The sequence below is a fragment of the Pogona vitticeps genome, chromosome 6, assembly GCF_051106095.1.
Source record: "Pogona vitticeps strain Pit_001003342236 chromosome 6, PviZW2.1, whole genome shotgun sequence".
NCBI lineage: Eukaryota > Metazoa > Chordata > Lepidosauria > Squamata > Agamidae > Pogona > Pogona vitticeps.
Window position 1 is genome coordinate 220671 of NC_135788.1, and position 25145 is coordinate 245815.

The 25145-nt window shown below is 62.2% G+C and overlaps 1 protein-coding gene across 2 annotated transcripts in view; it reads right to left on the reverse strand.

Annotated features, from left to right (window-relative positions):
- The window catches only part of AGAP3 (ArfGAP with GTPase domain, ankyrin repeat and PH domain 3), a 71185-nt gene continuing 46040 nt past the window's right edge, over positions 1 to 25145 (reverse strand). For both annotated transcript variants that reach the window (XM_073002621.2, XM_073002622.2), the window contains exons 10-18: positions 23928 to 24032; positions 21277 to 21448; positions 12435 to 12626; positions 8441 to 8602; positions 4114 to 4268; positions 3532 to 3622; positions 2510 to 2732; positions 1090 to 1345; positions 1 to 843 (exon numbers count right to left, since the gene is read on the reverse strand). In XM_073002621.2, the coding sequence (XP_072858722.2) occupies positions 619 to 843; positions 1090 to 1345; positions 2510 to 2732; positions 3532 to 3622; positions 4114 to 4268; positions 8441 to 8602; positions 12435 to 12626; positions 21277 to 21448; positions 23928 to 24032 (1581 nt within the window). In that variant the 3' untranslated portion in view covers positions 1 to 618. The remainder of the gene's footprint in view (positions 844 to 1089; positions 1346 to 2509; positions 2733 to 3531; positions 3623 to 4113; positions 4269 to 8440; positions 8603 to 12434; positions 12627 to 21276; positions 21449 to 23927; positions 24033 to 25145) is intronic.

Consider the following 25145-nt stretch of genomic DNA (forward strand, 5'->3'; position numbering starts at 1 on the left):
TGCAGAGGAACAGTCACTTTATTGGGCAGCTTGACTATCTTGCTGCAGGTCAATCTCTCTCTCTCTCTCTCTCTCTCTCTCTCTCATGCGCACGCACACATACAGAGCAAAGAAACCTTATTTACATACTGTCATATAAATATTTCCAATGTACATTTTATATACAAGGGACTGAGACAAGGGGATGGGTGGGGAGGAGCAGCATCTAAAATGTGGGGAGTCAGTCAGTGAGCCCCCTCCCAAATCTGACCCCCCAAGGCTGCAGCAGACACAGAGTGGATGCGGAAGAGGGAGCAGTCTGAAGGACAAACCCATCGGTCAGGGTGGGGTGGGGTGGTCCCTTTGCTCTGGGACGCTCTGTGTGGGTCCTGTGTTCCCTTTTTCCTGGGGGCAGGGAGAGGGAATGGGAAGGTGTGGACTTTGGAGGTCCACCCAAAGCATGACCAGGGGTCACGAGGCACACTAGAAGTGCTGCTGTTGCAGGGAGGGGCTGTGACACCCCAGGATAAGAAACCCTTGGCCCTCAGTCGCGCCACCGTTAGCACAGGGGGCAGCGGGGTGGGGGGGGAGAGGCAGCTGCTGCCGCCGGTCATTCCCAGAGGGCTGCCTGGCATAGGCTCAGTGGGTACTGCCAGGGCACAGGGGGCTGTCGGAAGCCAGAGGGCTGGAGGCGTTGTTGTTCAGGTTCCGGCGCGGCAGGCTGGGCGTGAGGACACTCAGGCCGGTGTCGCTGGGGCATCCATGCTGGAGCAAGATGTCTGCGCACTCCTGGCTGCCGGCGCGGCGGGCATAGGCGAGCGGGGTGAGGCCCCGGGCATCCCGGCTTTTCACGTCCACTCCGTACTGAAGACACCGGGGGGGGGGGGAGAGAGAGAAAGAGGCCAAGAGGCCCATCAGCAGGACAGCCACCTCTCCTCACCAGCCCGCCAGGATTCCACACCAGGGTGTCCCCTCCTGCTGGCCACTGAAGGAGGCTGCTGTGGGGCTGCCCCAGGGTCCCCACAGGCTGGGAGGGAGAGGGGAAAGGGGGTCCTCCTGGGGGAGGGAATGGGGTTGGGGGGGTGGCTTGACCCACTCGCTGGTCTTTACCCAGATGAGGAGCTGAGTGAAGACCACGTTGGCCATCGTGCAGGAGAGGTGCAGAGCGGTCCGGCCGTCCCCGTCCCCGTAGGTCTCGTTCACCTCCTCCCGGGTGCCGTGCGCAAGGAGCGTGACCACGGCCCGCAGGTCGTCCTCTACCACCGCCCGGAGCAGCTGCTGGCCGAGCGGCACATCCGAATGCGGCAGCGGCACGAGGAAGAGTTTCTGCTCGTACTTGGCCCGGATCCAGCGCTCCTTCTCCTCCCTGCCAAGGGAATCCGTCGGGAGAGGCTTTGGCACACCAAAGAGACCTACTCTCCTGCAAAAGGGGGTGGGGCACCAAAAGGCACCCTGCCTGTCCCCATGGGGGTGGGGGGAGCATCATCTGTTGCAACCCCCACCCAGACCATCCACCACTCTGGCACATGAGGCGGAGCGAGGCGGGGGGGGACAGGGCGCAGAAGCATTATCGCAGCCGCCGTCTCGCAGTCCACACAAAGGCGGCTGTGCCGAGGGGGGGCCCCGATGGATGCAGCCGGCACCCCGCTATCTGCTGCCCATTCTATCCATCTGCCTCTTCCCCTGGGCCACCGTCCACACCCAGGATGGCGGCTGCTCAGAGCCTCCTGCCCCCTGACCTGCTCTTATCCACTGATAAGGCCGCAGAGAAAGGCCCTCTTGTCTGAGTGTCCGGATGAGTGAGTGACAGGAGAGAGGGACAAACAAGCAGCAGCAAACGCGGCCCCCCACCGCAAAGGGAGGGAGTCGAGGCGCCTTGCTTAACCTCTTCTTTGCCACAGGCGGGGCTGCGAGGGAAGCAGGAATCTGCCAGGCAGGGTTGGGGTGGGGTGGCGGCTCCTGGCTGCAGGCTCTGGTCATTGGGGCTCAAGCGGGGTGGAGCCACTGGCCAAGGGCAGTGTCTGGGCAGCGCACGGCTGCACCACGGAGAGCTCAGTGGGCCCAGAAGCAGGGGCTGGCCTCCTTCAGCTCAGAAACCAGAGCATGTCTGTGGAGGCAACAAGCAGACTGGGTGGGCTGGGATGCTGGGTGCCACCTATTCTGGCAAGCTAGCTAGCAGGCTGGGTCTGGAATGCAGAAGGAAGGAAGGAAGGAAGGAAGGAAGGAAGGAAGGAAGGAAGGAAGGAAGGAAGGAAGGAAGGAAGGAAGGAAGGAAGGAAGGAAGGAAAAGAGAGTGGAGGATGGAAAGATGGGAGGGAGGGAGGAGCAACAGTCCTCAACGCCTTTTGCTTCTCCACAGAATGGAAAAGGCAGGGAAGGGAGGGCACGCAGGGCAATCCTTATGGACGGCTCTAATCTGTCTCCAGATCTGGAAATTTCAGTAACTGACCGGGGGCAAGGACAGGGACCGCCAGCCGCCTCTGCAGAGAGACTCCCTGCGGGTCACCACCATCTCCTACCCGCCCCTTACCTGCAGCTGTCAGGGCCAGGGCGTGGGTAGCTCTCCACCGCACCTTCCCAGACGGAGTTGGCCAGGGCGTTGCCAATGGCGGTCATCACCATCACCAGCTCCAACGGCCAGTCGTCCAGGTCGAGGGAGCGGACGCGGGAGAGGTGGGTCCCCAGGTTGCGGTGGATGCCGGAGCACTCGATGCAGATGAGGGCCCCCAAGTTCAGGCTCGCCCAGTCAGGGTCTGCGGAGGAGGCAGGAGGCTGGGGTTGGCTGGGGAGCAAACCCTCCATGCTCCCACTCTCTCTCCTCCCAGTCTCTCCCCCTGCCTTTGGGCCCAACAGTTTGAGCCCTCTCTTCCCATCTGAACCAGGCTCAGAGGGATTGCAGTTTCTGGCCAGATTCCACGGGAGGGTTTTCCTCCTCAGAAAACAGCTCTCGCCAAAGTGTCTCTTCTGCTTAGGGTCCCCCACCATTCCCTATCCCCCCAACCCACTTTGAATTTGAGTCCTTGTGGAACGGCGAGTGTAGGGCTGAAGCCCTCTCGCCTCTGCCCTCCCCAGCGGATCTTTTTTTTTTTGGGAGGGGAAGCTGGAAGCCTGGAATCACAGAGCAACCCAACCCCCCAAATTGTGCTGCTTCCACCCTACGGAGGAAGAGCAAGGTGACCCTCACCAGCCTCTGCATTTGTTTGAGTGTGTGCGCACCACACACACACACACACACACACACACACACACACACACACACACACACACACACACACACACACACACACACACACACACACACAAAGGCCAGGGTCCAAGGCAGGGCAGCCAGACCGCCCACACCCTTCAGGATCCCTCCCCCGCACAGGGCAAGGAGACCCCCCCTCTCTGTTCCCTGAGCAGCAAAGGACCAGCACTCAGCCCCTCGGATGGAGGGCCTGCCACAACCAACCCCGGGCAGTCCCTCTGCCTCCTCCGGCCAGGGCTGATTCTGCCAGATCCAGACCCACCCCACCCCATAGCTCCTGCTGGCACGCCAGCCCCCCTACTCACTGGGTGCATCGCAGTCCACACAAAAGCTGTTCCCTCGCACAGTACGGATGGACTGGATGGCCAGGGCGTCGCTGTGGCTGCCCAGTCGAGCCTGAAAGGAACACATCTGCCATCATCTCTGGTTGGGGGAAGGTTCCTCTTCCACCCCACCTTCCGGCTCAGCACCCAAGGCGCCTCGGCCAGGGCGGGGGGGGGGAGGTTGTCCTAGCGGAAGAGCGCTCCCTCCAGAGCCCACCTCTCAAAGTCCACTGAAGTGCTGCGGGTCAGGGTGCCCCCCACCCCACATACTGCCTGTCCAAGACAATGGCACCCCTCCTCTACGCCCAGGGGCAGGCCTTGACCCACTCGACTCCAGCACAGAAGCTCAAGCCACCCGCACCCACCATGGACCCCTCCTCACAGAACGGCTGGCCTCAGGTCTGTCCCCCCCCGAAGGGCTTCCGCTGCCCACCCCCACCGCCCACCCTGCTAGTCCCTCAGGAGGTTGGGTCACTCCCCCGGCCCTCCCTCGCTCTCTTTGTGCCCCAAAGGGTGGGGGCTGCCGGCCACACCCCTCGTCCCCCCGCCCCCCGCGGGGCCCACCTTGTTCTTGCTGCTCTCGCAGCCCTGGAGACTGGCCAGGATCTGGCCCTCGACCGCCTGGACCCAGAGCTCCCGCTCGTCCGCCGTGGAGGCCTCGAAGAGCCAGGACTGGCCCGTCAGAGAGACGATGACAAACTCGAAGGACTCCTCTTGCTCTAAAGGAGGGGGGGACAGAGAGGGGAGGGGGCTCCGCTGAGACGGGACTGGTGAGCATCTTCTGGCTGGGGAAGGGGCTGGGGTGGGAGCCAGCCCAGGAGCCCCCCACCCCCCCCCGCAGCCGGCTGAAGCCCGCCTCCCCAACCCCCACCACAGCTTCCAGGGGCCCCAACCTGGAGAGGGACACAGCCCTCAAGAGGCTCCCCGAGGGGGGGCAGGGGGCGCGCGTGGGGCGCACAAAAGTGACCAACTGAGACGTTGGCCTCTGGCCTCACTCAAGGGGCTGGAAGAGGCCATTAGAAGGGGAGGGGGGCCAAAAGGAAAGGACGACACAGAAGGGGCAGCTTTCATTTTCTGTGGGAAACGTGTGGCCACCCGGCTTGTCCTTGCAGACCGCTTTCTGCCCCAGGAAGGGGCGCCACAGCCCGGGAGGTGGGCACGCAATCCAGGCTGCTGGCGGTATGAAACTCAGTCTCCCCTTGGCACTTTTGCCGACCAGTATGAGGAAAGCTTTCCTTTTTGGCTGCCTGGAGCCGCCGGCACTTCCGGCTTCACTGGGAGGCCCTCCGGGGCCTACCTTGGCACTTGTTCTCTCCCGTCCTGCATAATTGTGGACATATCGACCGCGTGGCCCTGTTCCTCACACAACAAAAACAAAAGCGAAGAGCCTGTGGCGCGTTGAACCCTGAGCGGATCGGCCCATGGCCCGCGGCCCAGTCCTGGCTCGCATGGCAACTGCTCCAGAAGGACAACTCTGGAACCCTTGGCCGGGGGGGGGGGCATGGCTGTGGGACCGGCAGGACAGGCCTACCCGCCTCCCGGGCTCAGCTGCAAGGGCAGGAGTCTGCTGAATGGGGGCGGGAGGAGAGCGAGAGCGAGGCTACAACAGGAGCCCACGACCGCCAGGCCTCACAGGCACCTTCAAGTGGCACAGAATTCCTCTGGCTCCAGGTATCCTGCCCTGAAGCAGCGGCTGTTCTGAATGTCTTGCAGGGGGATTTCTTCAGGCGACTCCCTCCAGCGCTCTCGCCAGCAAGGCGGGAGCCACGGCCAGCCTGCTTCCCTCTCTTGGCTCCCTGGCTCTGGCTTCCTCTCTGAGCTGTGCCTTCTTAACTCTCCTCACACCCACTTTGTGCATCAATGTCCCTACCCCTTCTCCCCCCCCCTCGGGGGTCTGCCTCCCCTCTGCAGGTGGCTTCCCTTCTCTCCCCTGCCTCTCACAGCTGAGGGCCAGCAAGGGACAAGGCCCCTCCCTGCCTGCCTGCCTGCAAGACCCGGAGTCACTTCCTCATTGCCAACAGGTGATGGCCGAGGAGGGCTGTGGGGCTGATGGAGTGCCAGAGGTGTGCGCGCGTGCGCGTGCGCGTGTATCCATGAGACCTCCAGTATTCAGCACATCCCTGAGGCTCATGTCCTGGTTCATTTCAGGTTCTTGCCCCCATCGCAACCTCACCTGCCATGGCTCCGTGTGTGTGTGTGTGCATGTGTGTGTGTGTGTGTGTGTGTGAGAGAGAGAGAGAGAGAGAGAGAGAGCGCACCATGCCCAACCCTCCCGCCCTCCCATTTCGGCGCGTTCCTCTGGGCCCAGCACCTCCCCCTCCCCCCCCAACTCATTAGCTCAGTGACTGACCAACTGAGAAATTAGAGGAGCATTTGGGTAATTTGATGAGAGATGGGGAGGGGCTGCTGCAGAAATCACGGGGCTTGGCACAAAAGAATTCCCCTCCCTGGATTTGTTGTGGGGGGTGGTGGTCAGGGACCAATGGGGGGGGCCGCGTGTGCGCGTGCTGCTACTGCTGCCGCCGCTGTCGCCACCGAGTTGCTCCAGGAATTAGTGCGCAGAGAGAGGAAGAGGAAGGGCAGCCGTGTCTCTTGATTATTTTTTGACGACGACGCTTATGGAGCGGGCAGGCTGAAGGGCTCCCGAGCAAGCCAGCAGCGCCGCTGCTCCTGCTAATGGGTGTTAACACACACACACACACACACACACGACCTCTTCTCCAGGGCTGGCTGCCTCCTCAGCAACATGCCCACCAAATGAGAGAGAGAAATTAGCAAGGGTGATGGCGGAGCAAGGGAGTGCGGGGGGGCAGCCCAGCTCAGCCCCCCCTCCATTCCTGGGGGCAGCAGAGGAGAGCCACACGCCCCCCTCCCGCCTCGCTGCTCCCAGGGGCAGGTCCACAGGCAATCTCTGGGGGAACTCACCTTCTGGACCACAACCCTTGCGGCCTCAAGAGCAGGAGATGACCCTGCGGAAGGACAGGAGGGAGGGAGGGAGGGAGGGAGGGAGGGAGGAAGGACACCCACCCCCCACCCCCGGCAGGGCACGGGGGTGGTGGTTCCCAAAGAGTCCCTCCGCCAGAAAAGACGTGGTTCTCTGGCCCCACAGAGCAGCTCCTGGCACAGCAGAGGCAGAGGGGCTCCCCACTCACCCACACCGCACTAGGATCTCCACAGCCGAGCAGGCAGGCGCTGGGGTACGGGCACCAGGCGGGGGCCATCCGTAAATGTCACCCTGCTGCTGCCGCCTCATTTTGCAGCTCATTAAACCCAATATTCCTAACCTGTATTAGCGCATCAGGGACAGCGCCCGCCCCCTCCCTCCCTCCCTTCTGGGAGGGAAATGCCCGCCATGGGGAAGGCGGCTCGTGCCTGCCAGCCACCAGGTTGGGCAAAGGGGAGGCAGTTTCCGTCAGTGGGGGTGGAGGGCCCAGAAGGGGCTGACGTGGGGGGGGGAAGGCTCTCTGAACCCTGAAAGGGAAGGCTCCGTTGTCTCTTGGGGAGGGGCTCTCCTGGCTCTCTGAGAGGGAGGAACCCGTCCCAAGCAGCCTCCGGGTTCAAGAGAAGAAGCCTGGGCCGCCGCTGGGGAGGGCAAAGGAGGCTTCCTAGCTGGTCCCCCCCCCCCGCCCAAGAGAGCAGTCCTGAGCACCAGGAGCCCACATGCTTTGGAAGGGGAGGGCCAGTTCCAGTTGCATGGCTGGAGTACCACAACCCCTGGCAACCTGGTGGAGCCTCCCACACACACCCCCCGCGGTGCCACCCCTAAATCTTTGTGGCTTTCAATGCTCCTGCTGGATCCAGAACTCCCCACAATTGAAAAGCTGAGCAGGGGTCTTGGGAAGGGGGGGGAGAGATGCCTCAGATGTCGGAGCCTGTGGGAGTGGCACTCCTCAAACCCACCTTAGGGTGGAGGCGTCCTTCCCCAAACCCCGTCACACTCCGGAGAAGCCTCCTCGTGCCCTCCTGCGCCCACAAGCTAAGCTCCCTCACGGAGGCATCTGGTGGGCTGCGCTCTTGGAGCCGCCGCCGCCGCCGCTTGCTGGGTGCCCATGAGCCTGAGCAGCGTGGCACATGGAGGCAGCGGCAATGACAGCAGCCCCCGCCTGCACTCTTTCCCCCCCCGCCACCTCCTTAACATGCGGCCACGTAAAAAGCAAATGCTCTGTGCTTGATTTATGATACTTCAGAACAACGAAGATTCAATTGCACGGCACGTCTTCGCCTCTGATTACCTCCTAAATGAGATAAACTGATAGCAATTCATTGCGAGACCTCACCCCTCTCCTCCGAGGGTGGCAACCTGAGGCATCGAGTCTGCCCGTGGGCAGGGAGGGCCTGCCAGCTGGCCCCAAAGGCCTCCTTGTGCACGCTGGCCAGGGAAAGCCTCCAGTTCTCCACCCTCTCTCGTTGCTCTGCCTGGCCAGTGTGACAAGCAAAGGGGAGAGGCTAGCGTTGCAAAAGCCAAGCCGGAGAAGGGGTGGGGAGGGGTTCCCCGAGCAGGAGGGCCAAGGAGGGGCTCCAACAGGGGAGGGGCTCCCTCTGCTTCCAGGAAGAGCTTCCGATGGGGCAGGCTCGGGCGGCAGAACCCTCGGCCGGTCTCCAGAGATGGAGGTGGAGGTACACTGCCATGCCATCGCTTTCAAAACCAAACTTCCCCAGCCAAGATGGGCAGGTGTCCGTGAGCCTGGCAGGGTGTGTGTGTGTGTGGGGGGCTCAGTGGACCCTGAAAGGGAAGCCTTCCTCAGCTCTTGCCGGGGAGGGGGGCTCTCCTGGCTCTCCGAGAGGAGGGAAACCTGTCCCACGCACCCTCCTGGCTCAAGAGAAGATTTCGCACTGGCTGCCCCTCCATCCACCCCAGTAGCGCCAGTCGCAAGCCCAGGAGGAGGGGTACCTTCGCTTGCTGCGCCAGCCCCGTCGGGTCGGCTGGAGCCGGTGCTTTTTTTCCGGCGATGCTTCTTCCGGTTGGCGTGGGGGGACGGCGGGGGCTCGAGTTTGGGGCTGGCGGTGCCGGCCATGCTGGGACTGGAGCTGAGCGAGTCTGCAGCGCCGTTGGCTAAATGAGGCGGGGGGGTGGGAGGAGAAAAGCTGTCAGTGCTGCCGTCCCATCCAGTCGCGCCCGACTCACAGCAACCCGCAAAGACCAGGCGAGATATTTAAGGGTTAAAACAAAAACGGAGCCACCCTCTGGGAGTTTCCACGGACAGGTTCTCCCGAGTGCTAGCCCACGGTCCTCTCTGCTGTGGCACCCAGGCGCTGCAGCAGGCCAGCAGGGCCCCCAAACCTCGTCCCTGGCCTGCCCGACCCCAAGAGGGTGCACCCCCCCCCACCCACTGACATCTTCCCTCTCCCTCCTCAGTGCCAAGAGTCCAAGCCCAGGCCTGCCTGGACCACCACTGAGGAGAAGGCAGCCCCCACCCCCCCCAACCCGGGACGCGTCGTCCAGGTCCTCCAGGCCTGGCCCAGGAAGAGCTCTGCGGGTGCCTGATGCTGCCGAGGCACTCCAGAGCTGTACGTACCCCTGGCTGCCATGCGCCAAATTTATCCTCAATCATACTGTTCCTTACAATTAATAGCAGAATTAGAAACAATCAGGGAGCTGGCTAATTACTGTCAATTAGAGTGCACTAATCAAGCTTCGATCACACACATGCACGCACGCACGCGCACGGCACACACGCGCGCACACACACACACACACAGAGCCGCAGCTCTCACCATTAAATGTCAAATTTCATTAGAGACCAGCAACAAAATCAGAAGGCTGACATTCAGTTCCAGCCGCGCAACACGGAGCGTCTGCTTCCAATCAGCCCAAAGACGGAAGCTCTCCTGCCAGGAGCACCAGTTGCCCCCCCCCAAACCCAGCCCCATCCCACCCTCTTGCTGCCACACACACACACACACACACACACACACACACACACACACACACACACACACACACACACACACACACACACACACACACACACACACACACACACACACACACACACAGAGTAAGCACCACCAACCCTCTGGGGCCGGTGGTTTGCAGCAAGGACACAGTCCCCCCCCTCAAGACAGCTGGTTACAACCCTGGCAGTAGTTTGGGGAGTGGGGGCCATGCTCCCCCTTTAGCAGGGCTTCAGATCAGAAGCTGGAGGTGGGCCTGTGGCCACCACAACCCCCACCCCCATGATCCCCGGTTCTCAGACTACAGGTCCCAGAAGCCAGAGGCGGTTTATGGCTATAGTTTAATGGGTGTCACCATGGGTCCTTGGAGGGCACAGGTGCCTTCCTGCCTTCAGCCCCCTTCCTCACTGAGTGAAGCTGCACGAAGCCCCCCCATCTCCCTTCTGCAGCCCACCCCCCAGCCAAGAGGGGAAGACAGGAAAGGGAGGGTGCCAGAGGAGATGCAGCAGGAGACCAGGGGAGACGCCCTCTCCGGACCCCATCCGGGGCAAAGATGGAGCAGATCCCAACTGCAACGGCACCCTGGCCGTGGCCGCGGCGGTGGCCTCGGCAGGGTGTGTGCAGTATGTGTCTATCCATCCCATGGCTTGGCAGCTGGGAACCAAGGACCCCGGCGGGCTGCAGCTCCATCGGTCCTCCTCAAGAAGCCCAGAACGGGGGCCACAGGCCTCCCTGGGTTGGATGAACCCAGCCTCACGTGGCTGCTCCCTCTGCTCCTGGAGCTGCCCGTGGACGCACCGGCCCTTTACCCTCTCGGGAGGGGGGGGAGTGGAAGCAAGCCAGGCCAAGGGTGCAGCTGTGTGGCAGGTGGCACTAGGGCTAAAGTCCCAGGAGGAAGAGGAGGAGAAGTGGACAGCCTGCCTGAGCCCCACCTTTCTCTCTCCTCTTCACAGGTTCAGCTCCTTTTCCGAGTTCACCGGCAGGGGACGAGCGAGTCGGGGGGGGGGCATCACCACCACCACCACCACCACCACCACCACGTGGGCATGGGCCTCCCGGCAGGCCAATGAGACTAACACTGGGGTTGTGCTGATCCTACAACCACACCTTTCTGTGACTGAGGTGGCTGCCGGGGCCGCCCCCAAGAGGAGGCCGAAGATCTGGGGGCTAGAGGAGCCCCCCAATCACCAGGGGCAGAGGCTCTCCTCCTCGCTCTCCTCTGACAGGCACCGGATCCCTTGGGGTGGGGCCTTCCCTCCCGACCCCTTCCCACAGCGCGAAGGCCCCCTTGCCTTTGCGGAGTGGGGAGGGCTGCCCCCTCCACCTTCCTCACGGGCAGGCGCTGCGGCCAACGGCTCAGCCAGCTCGCCCGGCCCCGACTCAGGGCAGGCAGCCGGGGGGGGGAGAGAGTGGTGCAGGGGTTCTCCCACCTTCACCACCACCACCACACGGGCAGCGGGCCCTCCATCGTGCCCATGCTGGCGCGCTCGCTCCCGCCGCAGCTTGCTCGCCTGCCCGCCCGCCCGCCCGCCCGCTCTGCCCCATCAGCAGTAACAGTCTGATTAATTCGCTTCCAGCAGGGAGCTGATGGGCCCAATGATGGAGGCGCTGCATCAGGCGCGCTGAAATTGATAGTTTTTCACAGTTACAAATGAGGAGCCTCCCCAGCGCCAAATGGCGGCGGCGCAGTCGGACTCCGGTAATGATCATAAAGAGGCTCTCTTTAAACTGCGAAAGCCCCTGGGAGCGAGCGGGGGGGCGGTTGCCGCGCTAATGAGAACGACAAGGGGGCGAGGAGGCATGGAAACGGCTCCTCCGCTCTTGATGTGCTTTTAACTGCTTTTTTAGTGCGGCGGCAGAGCCAGGAAGCACCGAGTGATGGATGCCGCACAGAAGCATTTATTTTCCAATTCGGCAAAGTGGCTATGTTGGGAAATGTATGAATTATTTTAATTCACTCAACTGTCCTGAAACACCCATGCAGGAGGCGGGCAGGCAGGCGGGCGGGCAGGCGGGTGAGCAAAGGAGACGGTAACTGGGACTCTCTCACACACACTCAGCCCAAGTGGCGGAGATGCACCTGTGGCCAGCGGGCGGTCAGACAGCTTGCCTTCGGCCTGGCCCGCCCTGGCCCTGCTCAGCCTGACGCGTGCGTCTGACTCACGAGGCCGCCTGCCAGGCCGTGTACGCTGCCCTCTCCTGGGGTGGCAGAAGGACCCCGATGCCCACAACTACAGGACCACTTTCCTCCAGCCCGATCCCTGGTCCCACCCTTGGCACCTGGCCCGGCCTAAGGGGTCCCACAAAGGGCAGCCTGCGCCCCACACACATCTCAAGACACCGAGCTTCTCTCCTGCCCCCCTATTCCCACCCCAGTCTCCAAGCCACTGGCTGGGGCACCTCCTCCTGCCCCCCCCCCGCTTCAGCAACACAGGAGAGAAGACGGGGTGGAGCCACAGGGAGAGCGTGGCACAAACACCGAAAGAGGGCACCTGAGCAGAGAGATGGGTGGGTGGGCAGAGAAGTTCCAGGGTCCGTACAGACACCCCCCCCCTTGCCTTCACTCCAGAAGGCGGACGCATCATCGTAAGACCACAGGACGGTATAGCCGGAAGAGACCGGAGGGCCACCAAGGCCAACTCTCTGACAGAGCGGGAAGGCACAGCGGAAGCTCCCCAACGAGCGGCCGGCCAACCTCTGGACACGGCAACAGAGGGAAGCCGCCACCTCCTTTCTGAGGGAGCCTCTTCCACGGCTGGCCGGCCTGCTCTTACCGTCCCCCCGTCTTTCTTGCAACTGCAGCCCATCCCTCCAGGCCCCGGGAGCCAAAGGACTCGCGCGTTGGCTCCCTCTTCCGTCCCTGGAGATGGCGGTCCTGTCCCCTCTTCCCCTTTCCCTCCTCTAGGCCCCACTCTGCCCGAGAGCCCTCCCGGGCTCGTTTCCTCCAAGGAGCCACTCGCCGCGCCACCTGGCCGACCTGGAGGACTCACCTGGGTTGTTGGCTCCACCACTAGGGATGACGACCGCTTCGCTCCACTGGTCCGCGCTGGAGACCGAGTAGGACCGCTGGTGCAGGCTTCCTCCGCCACTGCTGTCGGGCTTGGCGCTCAAGGACCCGAGGTGGGTGCCGCTGCCCGAGCGCTCTGAGTGCAGAGATGTACTGCTGGCTGAGTGGGGGGCACCTGCGGGGGGGGGCGAGACAACCCAAACTCAGGTCAGGGTGTGGAGGAAGAAAGGGAGGGTGCTGCTCCGTCCAAGCTCTGCCCCAAGAGAGGCCCCCGCAAGAGCGCAGAGTGAGGCACATGACCCAGACAAACGGCCCGCAGAAAGGCAGACGTGGCTACCGGAGGGGGAAGGGGTGGTAGCCGCCGCCCCTGGGCCAGGAGAACCAAGGGGCAGCTCCTCACACCACTGCCCCCCACACCTCATTTGGCCCTCCAAGGCCCCCATTGTTGCTGGGAATTCATCCATTTCATCACTCATGGACCAAGCTGGGCCCCGAGAGTTCATTCAGAGACAAAGGGGTCAAAAACCGCCCCATCCCAGGAAGCAATGATGCTCAGAGAGATTCGCCTGGAGGGTCAGGGTGGCAGCAAAAGAAGGCCTGAGCTTGAGAGGGTTTAAAGGGCTCCGTGAATGAAGCTTGGGGGGCTCCCAGGAAGAGGGTATTTTTTATCCAGCTGCCAAATCTGGGCAACAAGGAAACACCCCCACCCCCACCCCCACCCCCACCCCCAGGCCAGAGGGAGTCCTGGCTCACTGGACAGCAGGCGGATGGAGCCTTCCAGGTGTTCCCCCGACTGCCTGGCTGCCCTGCCCTGCCCCCACCACTTCTGCCAAGGCGGCGCCCAATCCCTGGGGGTGCCACGTTCAAGGAAGAGACCATCCCCCAACGGCTGAGATCCTTCTCCCCATGCAGTGTCTCGGCCACAACGTGGCCCACCCCCTGGTGCCGGTGCCCCCCCCTTCCAGGGATCCTGGAGGCCAGAAGGACTCAAGAGACAGAGGGACCCACGTGGGTGTCAGCCCAAGAGAAGCTCTCAGTTGGATGCCAGCGACCAGGAAGAAGACTTTCCCACTCCCAAGGCATGGGGGAGCACTTCCCCCAAGCCCACCTAGGAGAAAAGCAGGGCCAGGAGCCAGTGGCCTAAGAAGACGGGGAGGGGGAGAAAGCAAAGCCGCCACTGTCCGTCCTCCCCCCCCCGGCTACCTCCACCCCCTCAGAGAACAGCCCTGCTCTGCACCACCCCCAGGACGACATGGTGCAACAGGCCGGCTGGCTCTTTGCTCCGCTGCACTTCCCCCCTGCCACCCCCCAGGTTCAATGCCTCAAAAACACGTGTAAAACCATGACACTGACTTTGCCTCTAATTAGCCCTTAATTTACAAGACACACTCGGAAGGGTAATTAGCTGCTGCTCAGCTCCCTCCTGACTGCCACATCCATCTCTTTTGCTGCCTTCCCTGGCAGCGGGGGTGGGGGTGGGGTGGCAGCGGCGGTCAGAGCAGGGAAGGGGAGGGGTGGCCACCACCACCACCGAAGACGTCAAGAAGGCAGAGCTTCCAGGTAGTGCTTTGCTCTCACTCTCTAGATGAGAGTCCCAGAAGGACACCCCACCCCACCCCACCCTACATTCACCCTTTGAGCCTCTGCAGGCTCCTAGCTAGCAGGAATGGCCCTTGTGGGTCTCTGGGGCCAGCCACAAGCCCTGGCATAGGGAAGAAGGGGGGCAGGTCCCCAGGTGAGACGCGGAAGCGTCTCAGGAAGGGCAGAAGAAAGAAGGACAGAAACCTTACAAGTCGGCCCCCTTTCCTCGGAGGAGGCTTTTGCTTTGGGGACGCAGTCACGGCCAGTGTGGCACCCAAGACCAACATGGCCTGGCATGCAGAGGTTGGCAAGCCCGACCAGAGAACCAGGGCAGAGGCTTTGGGCAAGCCAGGATAAGGAAGAAAAAAGAACTGGAGCTTCAATGGCTCTGTCTGGAGCACTACCGTAAGAGTGCAGAGAAGGAGACTTTGACGACATCTTGAGCTTGCCCCCTTTTTTTAAGAGCAATGGGAACCCAGGACACAAGGACTTCTAACAAAGAAACAAGACCCCGTCTGATTCGTAAAGGACATTGAAAAAGAGATGAGCAACGAGGCGGCAGCCGATCTGGCCAGAAACACCCAAATCCTCAGGGAATGTGAGAGGAAGCAGAGAAGCAAAGAGCTCTGGGAGGGTCTCTCCAAACGAGGGAAACAGACATTAACTAGCAAACGGCCTTCAAAGTAAGTCAGTGTTTAAAAACAGGTACTGCATGCCCCAATTGAGAGCCACTGTACTGCACCTTCCCCTGGACACTCAAAATGGGCGGCGCTGGTTGAGAAGGACCCCCTGAAGGCGAGGGTGGGAGCCCCAGTGGCTGCCGACACCTTTCCAGGCTGAACTGAAAGCGCTGGTTTTAGCCCGGAAAGTCCTCAACGGCTTTGGGTCCAAACAATCTCAAGAACCCTCTCTCCCTCTATGAGCCTCCTACCCAGGTGCTAAGAGCCTCAGGGAAGGCCTTCCTGTGGGTCCCATCACCACCGTGGTTAGCTTTAAAATACTGATTTTCAATGATTCGAACCATTTTGGGTCTTTTAAAAGCAGAAATATGGGATAAAACGTATTTTGAATTAATAAATTTGAAATACAGTTACTGCTCTGAATGTGTTTTGCTGTTTTTAGTATGATATTTGTTAAATCTTTTTCAGTATTTGTACACTCACTGTTCTTAGCGTTAAACACTATCTTTTAATGATGTGAGCCGCCTTGGGTCCTTTTTAAGGAGAAAGGTGGGATAAAAATATTTTAAACAAGCAAGCAAGCAAGCAAACAAATAAATTAGAAACTGCCATTATCCTCCTGCCTCCGCACAAAACTGGGCTGTGAACATTGTGTACAGTTGTGGTTGCCACACTAGGGAGAAAAGAAGATTACGTGGATGGGTAAAAGCACCCAAAATTATCTCAGAGCTGGAAGGGAAAGTACAACATTTACGTGCCTGTAGTTTAGAGAAACGTGGGTAACGGGGTGTGGGTGGGTCGCCACGCAGGTGTATAAAATTGTGCCTCACTCATAAGAAGAGATTCTGATGGAGCCACCCGGTCAAGCTGAGAAGTGTGTGAGAGAGAGAGTCCAGAGGGAGGAGAAGAACCCATTTCCTACAGCAAAGGACCAGCGGCCACATCCTCTGCCACTGGGACAGCGGGGGCTGCCCACCGACCGGGGCAGTTCTGAAAGGGGAGTGGGCCAGCCTTGGCGGCCAGCCCTAGCGCAGCCCCCACTCCCCGCCCTTAGGAGGCAGCCTGTTTCGGTGCCTCGGGGACAAGGCCACTGCTTGGCTCACCTCCGGCCCCTGCCTTTCCTGCTGTGACACCCCCCCCCTCGAGACCGGCCGAAGAGCAGGTTCCTCTCAGGGCTGTCGGGGCCTTGGCAGGGACAGAGGGGGGGCCCTGCTCCGAGCTGACCTCTCCTCCTGGGAGGGGTTGCCTCCTGGCCTCCACCCGGCTCGGACCACATGGCTTCCACTCCCGAGCAGCCCGCCCGGTCCCACGATCTTCAACAGACCAAACCTACCCCAAACCTACAGATCCCTGTTTCAGCCGGGGTTGGGGAAGAGAGGGCCTTCCACAGGCAAAGTGGGGGCTCCTCAGCAGAGTGGCGGTCCAACCCACTCCCCAGCAGGAAGCAGGGCCTGCTTGCGGAATAACATGCACCAGGCTGTGCCGGCAGCACCGGTGGGGGCGGGGGCGGGGGCGGGGGTGGGGGTGGGCGAGCAGAGGAGGGCCATCCTGGCTTGGTCTTCTCCTCCCGCCCGGCACTCCCTCCTCCTTGTGCTGCAGATCTCTCCGAGAGAGGAGAGTCGTTAGGCCACCAGTCTCAGAAATGCTGCCAGCGGTTACTGGGGGAGGGAAGGGCTGGCCACTGGAAAGGCCTATCCCAGCGCCATGCAGGGGTCCAGGGGCCAGGGTGCAAAAGGCCAGCTGGGCCCTGTTTCTTGGGCACCTGCACACAACAGGTGGGAAGCCTCTCCGTTACTAAAGGAGCAGTGTTTCTCCCCCCCCCCAGGGGCCAACCACCAGGCGGGAAGCCACAGCCCTCTGGTCTTCTCCAGGCCATTGGACGCCCAGGCCGTGCTTCGGAACTGGCCTGCCCCTTGCGCAGCCTGCACGCAGGGTGACGGGGCTATCATGACGGGGGCCAGACGATGCAGCCTGGACCAGGCTCAGCACCAGAGGAAGGAAGGCGCCCGTGAGCCACCCCCCCAAGGCACTGGGCAGGGCCAGTGAACACACCCCGCTCGCTCCAGGGGAACCAAGAGGGAGCAGACCAAGCGAGAACAACCAGGCCTCACGAGAGGCCCAGGTGGGGGCTCGGGGGCTCTGGCACCAAAGCCTGTGGAGAGAAAGCCACCCACCTCCAGGCGCACCCGGGCAGAGGGGCAGGAGGCGTGGGGATGCCTCAGGCAACGCCTCGAGCCGGAGGAAGGCCTGCGGGGCATGGGATGGGAGAGTGCTATGCTACCCACTGGGCCCCTTCCAGAACGGGGGGGGGGGGGGGCTTGCAGGCGCCTTGGCTCCCCCTCGGCTGGGGAGGCTGCTTTTCTGTTGCTGGCACACAGGCAGCTCAAGGCTCCAGAGAAGCCTTGCAATGCATGGGGCAGCCCCTCCGTCCCCCCCCCCCCCCACAAATGTGCCTCACAAGGGCCCCAGAGTGGTTACGTAAGCCTGGGGGAAGCCTGCCACTGAGGGCACCGGCCCCCTTGCAATGGATAGGGAGCTGGGGGAGAGGGAAGGGTGTGTGGAAGACCAAGAATCTCAGAAAACCCTTTCACAGAGCTGTGCAGCTCGAAAAGGCATGGCGGGCGGGCAGGCGGGCGGGCGGGCAGGCGGGCAGGCGAGAGCCACTGGAGCAGCACCAGAGTGTCAGGGCAATCAGCACAGATCCAGGCCGAGGAGGGAGGGAGGGAGGGAGGGAGGCAGCGCAGCAGCTGGAAAGGCAACAGGGAGGGGGAGGGGCTAGCCACCCGGGGGGGGGAGAGGCAAACCTCCTTCAACCGGGGTGGGGGTGGGGGGTTACACCCACCCCCCTCAGGGCAGGGAGCACCCCGGGTGCCCAACGGTACCGAAAAGCATCAGCGGGGAGCCACTGAGCCCTCCCGCGGCTGCTCCAAGACAGCCTGTTTCGGGGCAGGGCGCCTCCCTGCACCGAGGCTGTGGAACTGATGGGGCGATGCTCCTTCTCCTCTCTCAGAAAGGCAGCAGGGACCCCCTTGGCCCTCTTGCGGGCCCATGGCTCAATCCACCCGAGGCATCCCGTGTCCTGCCCGGAAGAAGGCCAGTGCAGAGGAAGGAAAAGCCAAAGCCAGACGGGTCGGGGCCGCAATAAGAAAACAGGGAGACAAAGCGTAGCCGGCCGGGGCTCAGCCAGTCTGTGGCCACTCAGAGCTGCTGACCACAGCAGCCACGGCTGGAGTCTGCCTGCCCATCGCTGGGGAACAGACAGCCACGGCGTGGGGGGGGGGCACAGCTGCTCCCCCGGCCTGCTGCTAGGTGCCCCACTGGGACATAGAGAGAAAGAGAGAGAGAAAGAGAGAGAGGGCTGGGCTAGAAAGGCCTCCAGAGAAGGACTCCCTGCCTTGGGACGGACTCCCCCAGACAGGTAGAAGCTGGAGGGGGGGGGGGTAGAGAGAGAGAGAGAGAGACACCCCCAAGAAAGGCAAGTGATTTTTAGCTTTCTTTAAAAACAGCATCAGGAGAGGCTCCCCTGTGCTTTCTTCAGGACCCCCCAATATTTTGCACCTGCCTCCCGAGACCCTTCACGGAGGCCTTTCCAGCCTCCAAGGTGGAGCGAGATCTCAGCCGGGAAGGTGGACGTGGGTTCAGGGCCACGAAAGGACCTCATGCTCTCTGTGGCCTCCCCTTGAATAGAATTGCGGCCGCCTTTCCTGAGCCTCCTCCTCCAGACCTCCTCCAGCTTCTTGCATTTCTCCGGGGGGGGGGGGAGACAAAGGCTGAGGTCTCCTTCGGCATCCAGAGAGGGACACCCCCCCCCGCCAAGTGTTATCACTGACATATCCTCTACTCTCACAGCCGGAGCCCACGTTTGGTGCCTGGCAAGGAAAGACACGGCGAAGCCACGTCTCCACGGCCATACCACGGGGCGAGAGAAGGTTTGGACAGGAGGGCTCACAACATGAGCGCCCAGAGGGGGGGTGGTAAGGAGGGGAGCCACCTGGAGAGAAGGGGCCTGCCTGATGTGGGGCCGGGAAAAGTTGGGTCTCTTGCCATCCACTGCGGGGCATGGGTGGGCCGGGGGCCGGGGGGCCGCTTACAGCCATTTCCAGGCAGCAGCACGTGCAGCCCCAGCAGTCCAGGGGAGAGGAGGAGAGGAGAGGCGAAGGGATCTCCAGCAGAGAAGCTTCTTCTGCCAGAGACCTTGGGGAGGTTTGTTTTTTCCCCAAGAATCTCTTCCACAGGTGAGGGGACTATACCTCGGCCCCACTTTCCAACCCTCTCCCCTCTGGTCTCAGTGCCCTAGACGGGTTCCAACTCAGCCCCACGGCGCTCTCGCCCTGGCCAATGTCATCGCCCCCCCCCCAGTGAGTGGCAAAGCAGGGGCAAAACGGGGCTCCCTTTTCTTTGTTAATTCTTCCCGCATTACATTTGAAATTCCACCATCAGGGCGCACTGTAATTGTCGAATTTGATGCTAATGATTAATGAATTAAACATGGATCCATCAATTAGTCCTTGGAGAATAATTCTGCATAAAGCAGCGGATAATGTAATTACAGTAACAAAGATAATGAGATGTTAACATCGACGGAGCCTGACGTGACACGATCACAGCAGGCAGAGCAACCGGGCGTGGGGAGCCAATGGCAGGCTCTGCCCCCGTGGAGCCGGGAGGGGGGGCAGGGGGGCGGGCGGGCAGGCAGGCACGGCCAGGGCGAAGGGCAGAGCACCGCCTGGCTGCCAACCCTGGCTCGCTCACGCTCAGAGAGGAGCAATCAAGCAAATGAGCAAGCGAACAAGCCACTTTAGCTTTGCCAGGAGCTCACCGGAGCTGGGACAAGAGCAGGCAGCCCACCCACCCCTCACCCCGCTCCCGGTGGATCGCACACTCTGCCTCCCTGCCCACCCCCCACGATGCCCAAGCTCTTCTGCCTGTACCAAGCCTGAAGAAGTCCTGGCTGCGCGTAGGGCCGAGGTGCATGCAAGCATGCTCACACCCTGCTCTGCTGTGCTGACTGAGCAAAGGCGCTTAGCTCCCATCCTCCTCAAGGCTTTCTTTAATATAAGGACTGGCCAGTCTGCTTCGCAACCCCCCCCCCCACCTCCTCCACAATTCCCTGTCCCTCCTGCGTGGGACCAGTGACATGTCGTCGCTGTCTCTGCACAGCCCCTGGCACCGCCATGCCCCAGAGCAGCAGCAGCAGCAGCAGCAACAGAAGGCTCAGCACCAAGGGCGCAAAGGACCCAGGGCATCCGTTGGGCCCCTGCTGGCACCAACAGGCACCGATCCAGCGGAGCAGGAGGGGGCTCCCTGGCTCCCCACAGACTAGGAGAGTGGGCGGGTGCAGCTCCAAAATGTTTTTCAGGTGGCAGAGCCAAGCAAGGGGGGGGGGCACCAGAGAGGCCTCCGGAGATGCTCCCAGCCAGAAGGCCCAGAGCAGCCTCCAGGCCGGGATATATATATATATATTTTGGGGGGGAGGGAGAGAGGAAGAGGCACTGCAGCAAAGAGACACCAAGTCAGCCCAGGGCAGCAGAAGGGGTCCTTGGCAGCGCCTGACAGGGCCACCAGCCAAGCAGGGCTACAGCGGGAGGAAGGCAGGCTGTCCTGCAGGACACAGAGCCCCACCCCCACCCCAAAACGCACACACCCCCGGCCACACCTCCGTGGACGTGTATGGGCAGCCGGTGGGACATTCCTGCCCCAGCCCCCACTTGAAGATGGTCAAAAGGCCCTGTGAGAGGGAAATGGGGGCCTCCCACAGCCCCACTCCGGGGGGGGGCTCTCAGGAACAAAAGGGCCAGGGCCCCACCCCAGAGAATGGAAAGGTTTGCATGGATGAGGCTTGCAGTGAGATGGGAGGAGAGCCGGCCTGGGGGCCGCCAGGAGAAAAATCTGCTTGGCTGGCTCTCTGCACTCCCCCTCCCCCCCCCCCCACGAGCAAGGACTGCGTCTGCACGAGAAAGCGGGCCCCCACTTTGTAAACTTCCCAACTTTGGAGGGCTTGGATGCTCAGCCGTAATGGGGCTTTAATGCTAGTTATTTGCATTTAATTAGACACTGGAAACCGTTAATAGAGCCTGCACGCGGCTCCCCTCCCCCCTTCCTCCACCCTTCCATCTACATTCCATTAGAGGAGCATTTGAGAGCTGCAAACTCAAGCGCTCCAAAGTTGGGCGACACGGAGGGCTGTCCTGCCCGCCCCCCCTCCCACGCTGGGACCAGGGCTCAGCCCCTCTGCAGAAGGCCCACTGCACTTGTGGCGGATGGCAGCCCAATGGGGCTGGGGTGCATTTGGAAAGGTCCCCCCCCCATGGGGCCCTGCTTGGGACGCGACTCTTTGTAAACCCCCCACCCTCTGCTGCAAACTGGGCTGGAGACCCAGCAGGAAAGCACGGCAGGCGGCGGAAGCGGGCGGCCACCGTTGGCTGGCGGGACCCTGGAGCAGGAGAGCTCTTGCCCAGGTTTCTGGGCCCCCCTCAGCCAGGGCCACCCCACCGCCTGGGTCGCCAGCACGGTGCACCCCCTGTGCCTCGAAAGTGCCCCAAGGCAAAAAGAGCGTGGCCTTACTGGACCCTCCAGGGAACTGGACGCTGCCCCTCTCCTTGGCCAAGCCATTGGTTTTCGGGCTGGCGCTGGGAGCAGAGGCGCTGGCGCTGGCCCGTGGCAGCCTCTTCCCTGGCACCTTCACCGTCGTCCTCAGCAGGTCGATCTCCTTCCCGTGGATATTCTGCATGTAATCCTGGGAAGGGCAGAGAGAGAGAGAGAGAGAGAGCTCAGAGCCATTCTGCATCACCAGGGACAGCTGTCCCTGCCCCCCCCCATATGCCAAGGGAGCTCGGGCCGCTCCTACCTTGGGGCAGCTGTTTTTGCAGGTGGCAGGAGAAGGACTCTTGGCTCGCACACACACGCACCCCCTCCATGGCCTGTGGGGAGCACCTCCCCTCTGGAGGTCCCAGCCAGGCAGGCTCTGGGCTGGGTGGCTTCCCAGCCTGACAGAACAGGGGGCTGGCTCAGGATTGGAACCCACCCCCCCGGGGAGGGAACACGCGCCCAGGGAACCCCTTTTTGGGGACACAACCCCAGTTCCTCAGGCACGGGGTGCAGGCACCAGAAATGGAATGGGTGGAGCCCCACTTCTGCATGGGGTGTGTGTATGTGTGGGGGTGCTCCAGTTCACAAGGAGGTCACCTGGCAGCTGAAGCAGAGCCCCCCCCCCAGGCCTCAGGCAGTGCAAGTGGAAGGGAGGGAGGGAGGGAGGGAGGCAGGAGGCTGGAGGAGGGCCAAGCCCAGGAAGCCCAGGTCCTTCCTACCCCCCTCCCTGGCAACCTGGCCACATGCCCCCCCCAGTGGCCTGCTCTGCTCTTCTCAGAAGCATTTGCTCCCTCAAAGGCATGTGCGTGGGGGGGGGGGGTGCTTTGGAGCTAGGGAGGGTTCCCCCTGGCTCAGCAGAAGCACAGCTGGGCCCACGGCACTTGGGGGGGGCACAGCAGGTCCACCTGCCCTCCCACCAGGCCGGCCGGCCAGCTGCCTCCTGGACAGCAGCGGCGGCAGCGGCATCACCTCCTCTGCCGGCACCACCAGCAGCGCGTGTGCGTGCGTGCGTGTGCACAAACACACACACACACACACACATACACGCGCGCACGGTCACCAAGTGCTGCATTTATTGCCTGCCATAAAACAGCAATTTCTTCCCCAGCCTCCTCGCTAATTACCCAGCCAGTTCTCTCATTTCATTTTATTACTGGAATTAACAACGAGTTCAAAGCGTGGAAAGCTATTAAGATGTGTGATTAAGCCACATTCAATTAGCTTCTACAAACAATTTAATTGATGTTGCAGATAGAATTAACAGAAGGTGATTGTGTGAATGGCTTTGATGGCTGCAGGATGGGAGGGGCCTCTTGCTGCTGCCGCCACCGCCACCACCACCGCTGCTGCTGCTGCTGCCGCCACCGTGGCTGTGGCGGCGGCTGCTCCCTACACGTGGGCGGGTGTCAGCAGTGGGCGGGGGGGGGAATGGGGGTGGGGGGAAGAGAGAGAGAGAGAGAGAGAGAGAGAGAGAGAAGTGCTGAGGGCGGACCCCCAGCCAGCCAGGCTAGGAAAAGGGGAGGCTGGTTGCGAAAGGCCCACCAGACACTTGATGTGTGTGTGTGGGGGTGAAAGGGCAGAGGGGGGCCGCTGGTTCCCAGCATCCTGCCCCCCCGCCCTGCATGCCTGGTGCCCAACGGTGCTGCAGGCCACCCATCCTCTCCGACCGCCCCCCCCAACCACTCCCCCTTGAGATGCGCCCTGGGCAAGATGGCCACCCTCTTTGCCCCAGACGCCCGGTTTGGGTGAGTCGTCCCCCCCTCATCTGGAACGTTTTGGGGAAAGAGGTGGGAGGCGTCAGGGCTGGAAGTGAGAATAGGTTGTGGGCCGGTGGGGAGGGCAGAGGGCGCCCCCCCCATTCCAAGCCTTTCTCCAGGTCTCTCTGGAAGGCATTCCTCCCACCCTCGCCTGGAGGGCCAGATCCAGGCTGTTTTCCTTTCCAGCATGTCCTGAGCCGCGCGCTTCTGTGGCCCGCAACGGCCCAGAGGAGGCGGGACCCAAGGCGCCCGCTCGTTGGAGGGGCCGGAGATGAAAGCCCACTCTCCCCCCCCCCCCGAGGGACCTCTGCCCGAGACAGTGAGCAGAAGCAGGGCAGGGTGCCTGTCTGGACGGGCGGGCGGGTGGAGGAAGCGCCTGCTGGGCCCACGGGAGACCCAGAGCAAGGAAGGACGGGGCGGGGGGGCACAGCAAAGGGGCCTTCGGGTTGCCCTTCTCACACCAACTCTCACACCAACTTCCCTCCCACCCCCAGCAGCCCTAAGCCTGGCCTGTGGTGTCACAGGTGCTTTGAGCCTGCTGGGAGGGCTGCGTGTGTGCCTGGGGGGGGGGGCAGACTCTTTGCCTTCAGTAGCCTGCCATGTTCCAGCCCCAGCCTGCCAGCATCTCTTCGCGGGGGTGGCGACAGAGATGGATGAGCCGCAGCACTGCGCTTGTCGCCTTGCGCAGGTGACAAAAGAGCCCAGCGCAGGCAGGCAGGCAGGCAGGCAGGCCAGGCCAGGCCGACAGGCGCGGGGGGGGGAGCTGCCGTGGTGGAGGCCGCCTCTTCCCCTTCCCCCTTTCCTGCCCCCCACCCTCGTCGGGAATGGCCAACCCCCCCCCACCGCCACCCTCGGCAGAGGGAAACTCACGTGGAGGCTCGGGTGGTAGGTGAGGACTCCGTTGTCGCACAGGGTCACGTACTTCTTCTTCCACTCCTTGTTCAGGGACTTGCCGCTGCGCTTCAGAAGCACCCCCTGAGAGGGAAACAGCCACACGGTGAGGGGCCGTCCTGGCGCCCTCCCCCCTCCCTCCCCAACCCCCTTGGTCCCGGGATCCTCTCCTCTCCTTGTTATCTGCCCCCCCCACGGGCGGCAGAAGCCCTCGCAGCCAAAGGATGCCCCCCCTCAGGGACTCCCCCCCCACAAGGGTCCCACCTCCTGGGCCCTTCTCCTCAAGGCCCCCCCCCCGGAAGTGAGAGATGTGGGCTCTGGGAAGAGGCAGGTGGGGGGTGGGCAGGACCCTGGCTCTCACCTGCCGCCTCCCCCCAGGCAGGTCCACCCGAAAGAGATGCCAGGACCCAGACACGGATGCAGGGCACAGCCGGGCCAAGGCGGCAGCGGGCAGGGCCTTTTCCAAATGGTCCCCTGGGGGTCCAGGACACCTGGGCACTCAGCACGGATGCCACACACACACACACACACCACACAAGGGGAGGAGGAGGCAGCTGCAAGCAGTCAGAGCCACCCCAATGTGCTGGGGTCCCTGGCCTCTTGTGGCCCAGCCGCAGGATCGGGATGTGTGTGTGTGTGTGTGTGTGTGTGTGTGTGAGAGAGAGAGAGAGAGAGAGAGAGAGAGAGAGAGAAAGCAGGCCAAAGTCTCTCTCTCTCTCTAACCCACCTGGTAAGCGGGTGCAGGAGAGAGACCTGCCCAGCAGCTGCCAAGGTGGAGAGAGAGAGCAAGGGGACTGAAGCTGGAATCAACAAGCCAAGGCAGCCGCCGCTCTGACCAATGCCGCCTTGGCAGCCAGCCCCATGAGGAGGGCGCCTCATGCCCCCCCCATGCTGCCTTGGACCCCTGCAGCCGTTCTTGCCCGCTGTGGCAAAAAAGGGCAAGGTCTGAGAAGCTGCTCTGCAAGGGCTCAATGCCCTTGGCCTGAAATATCTAAAAGATTTGCCCCCTCCCCAAATACTAGACCCCCATGCTCACACAGGTCCCCCCTGCAGTCAGCTGTGTTGCAAACAGAGGCAGAAAAATGAGAACACAAAAACCAAACAAGAAACAGTCCAGGTTTCTGGAATCTGCATTTAAGCAACCCAGTGCTTGCCATTCCACACCCAGAAAAAGGGACACCAGAGGATGCTTTGTGA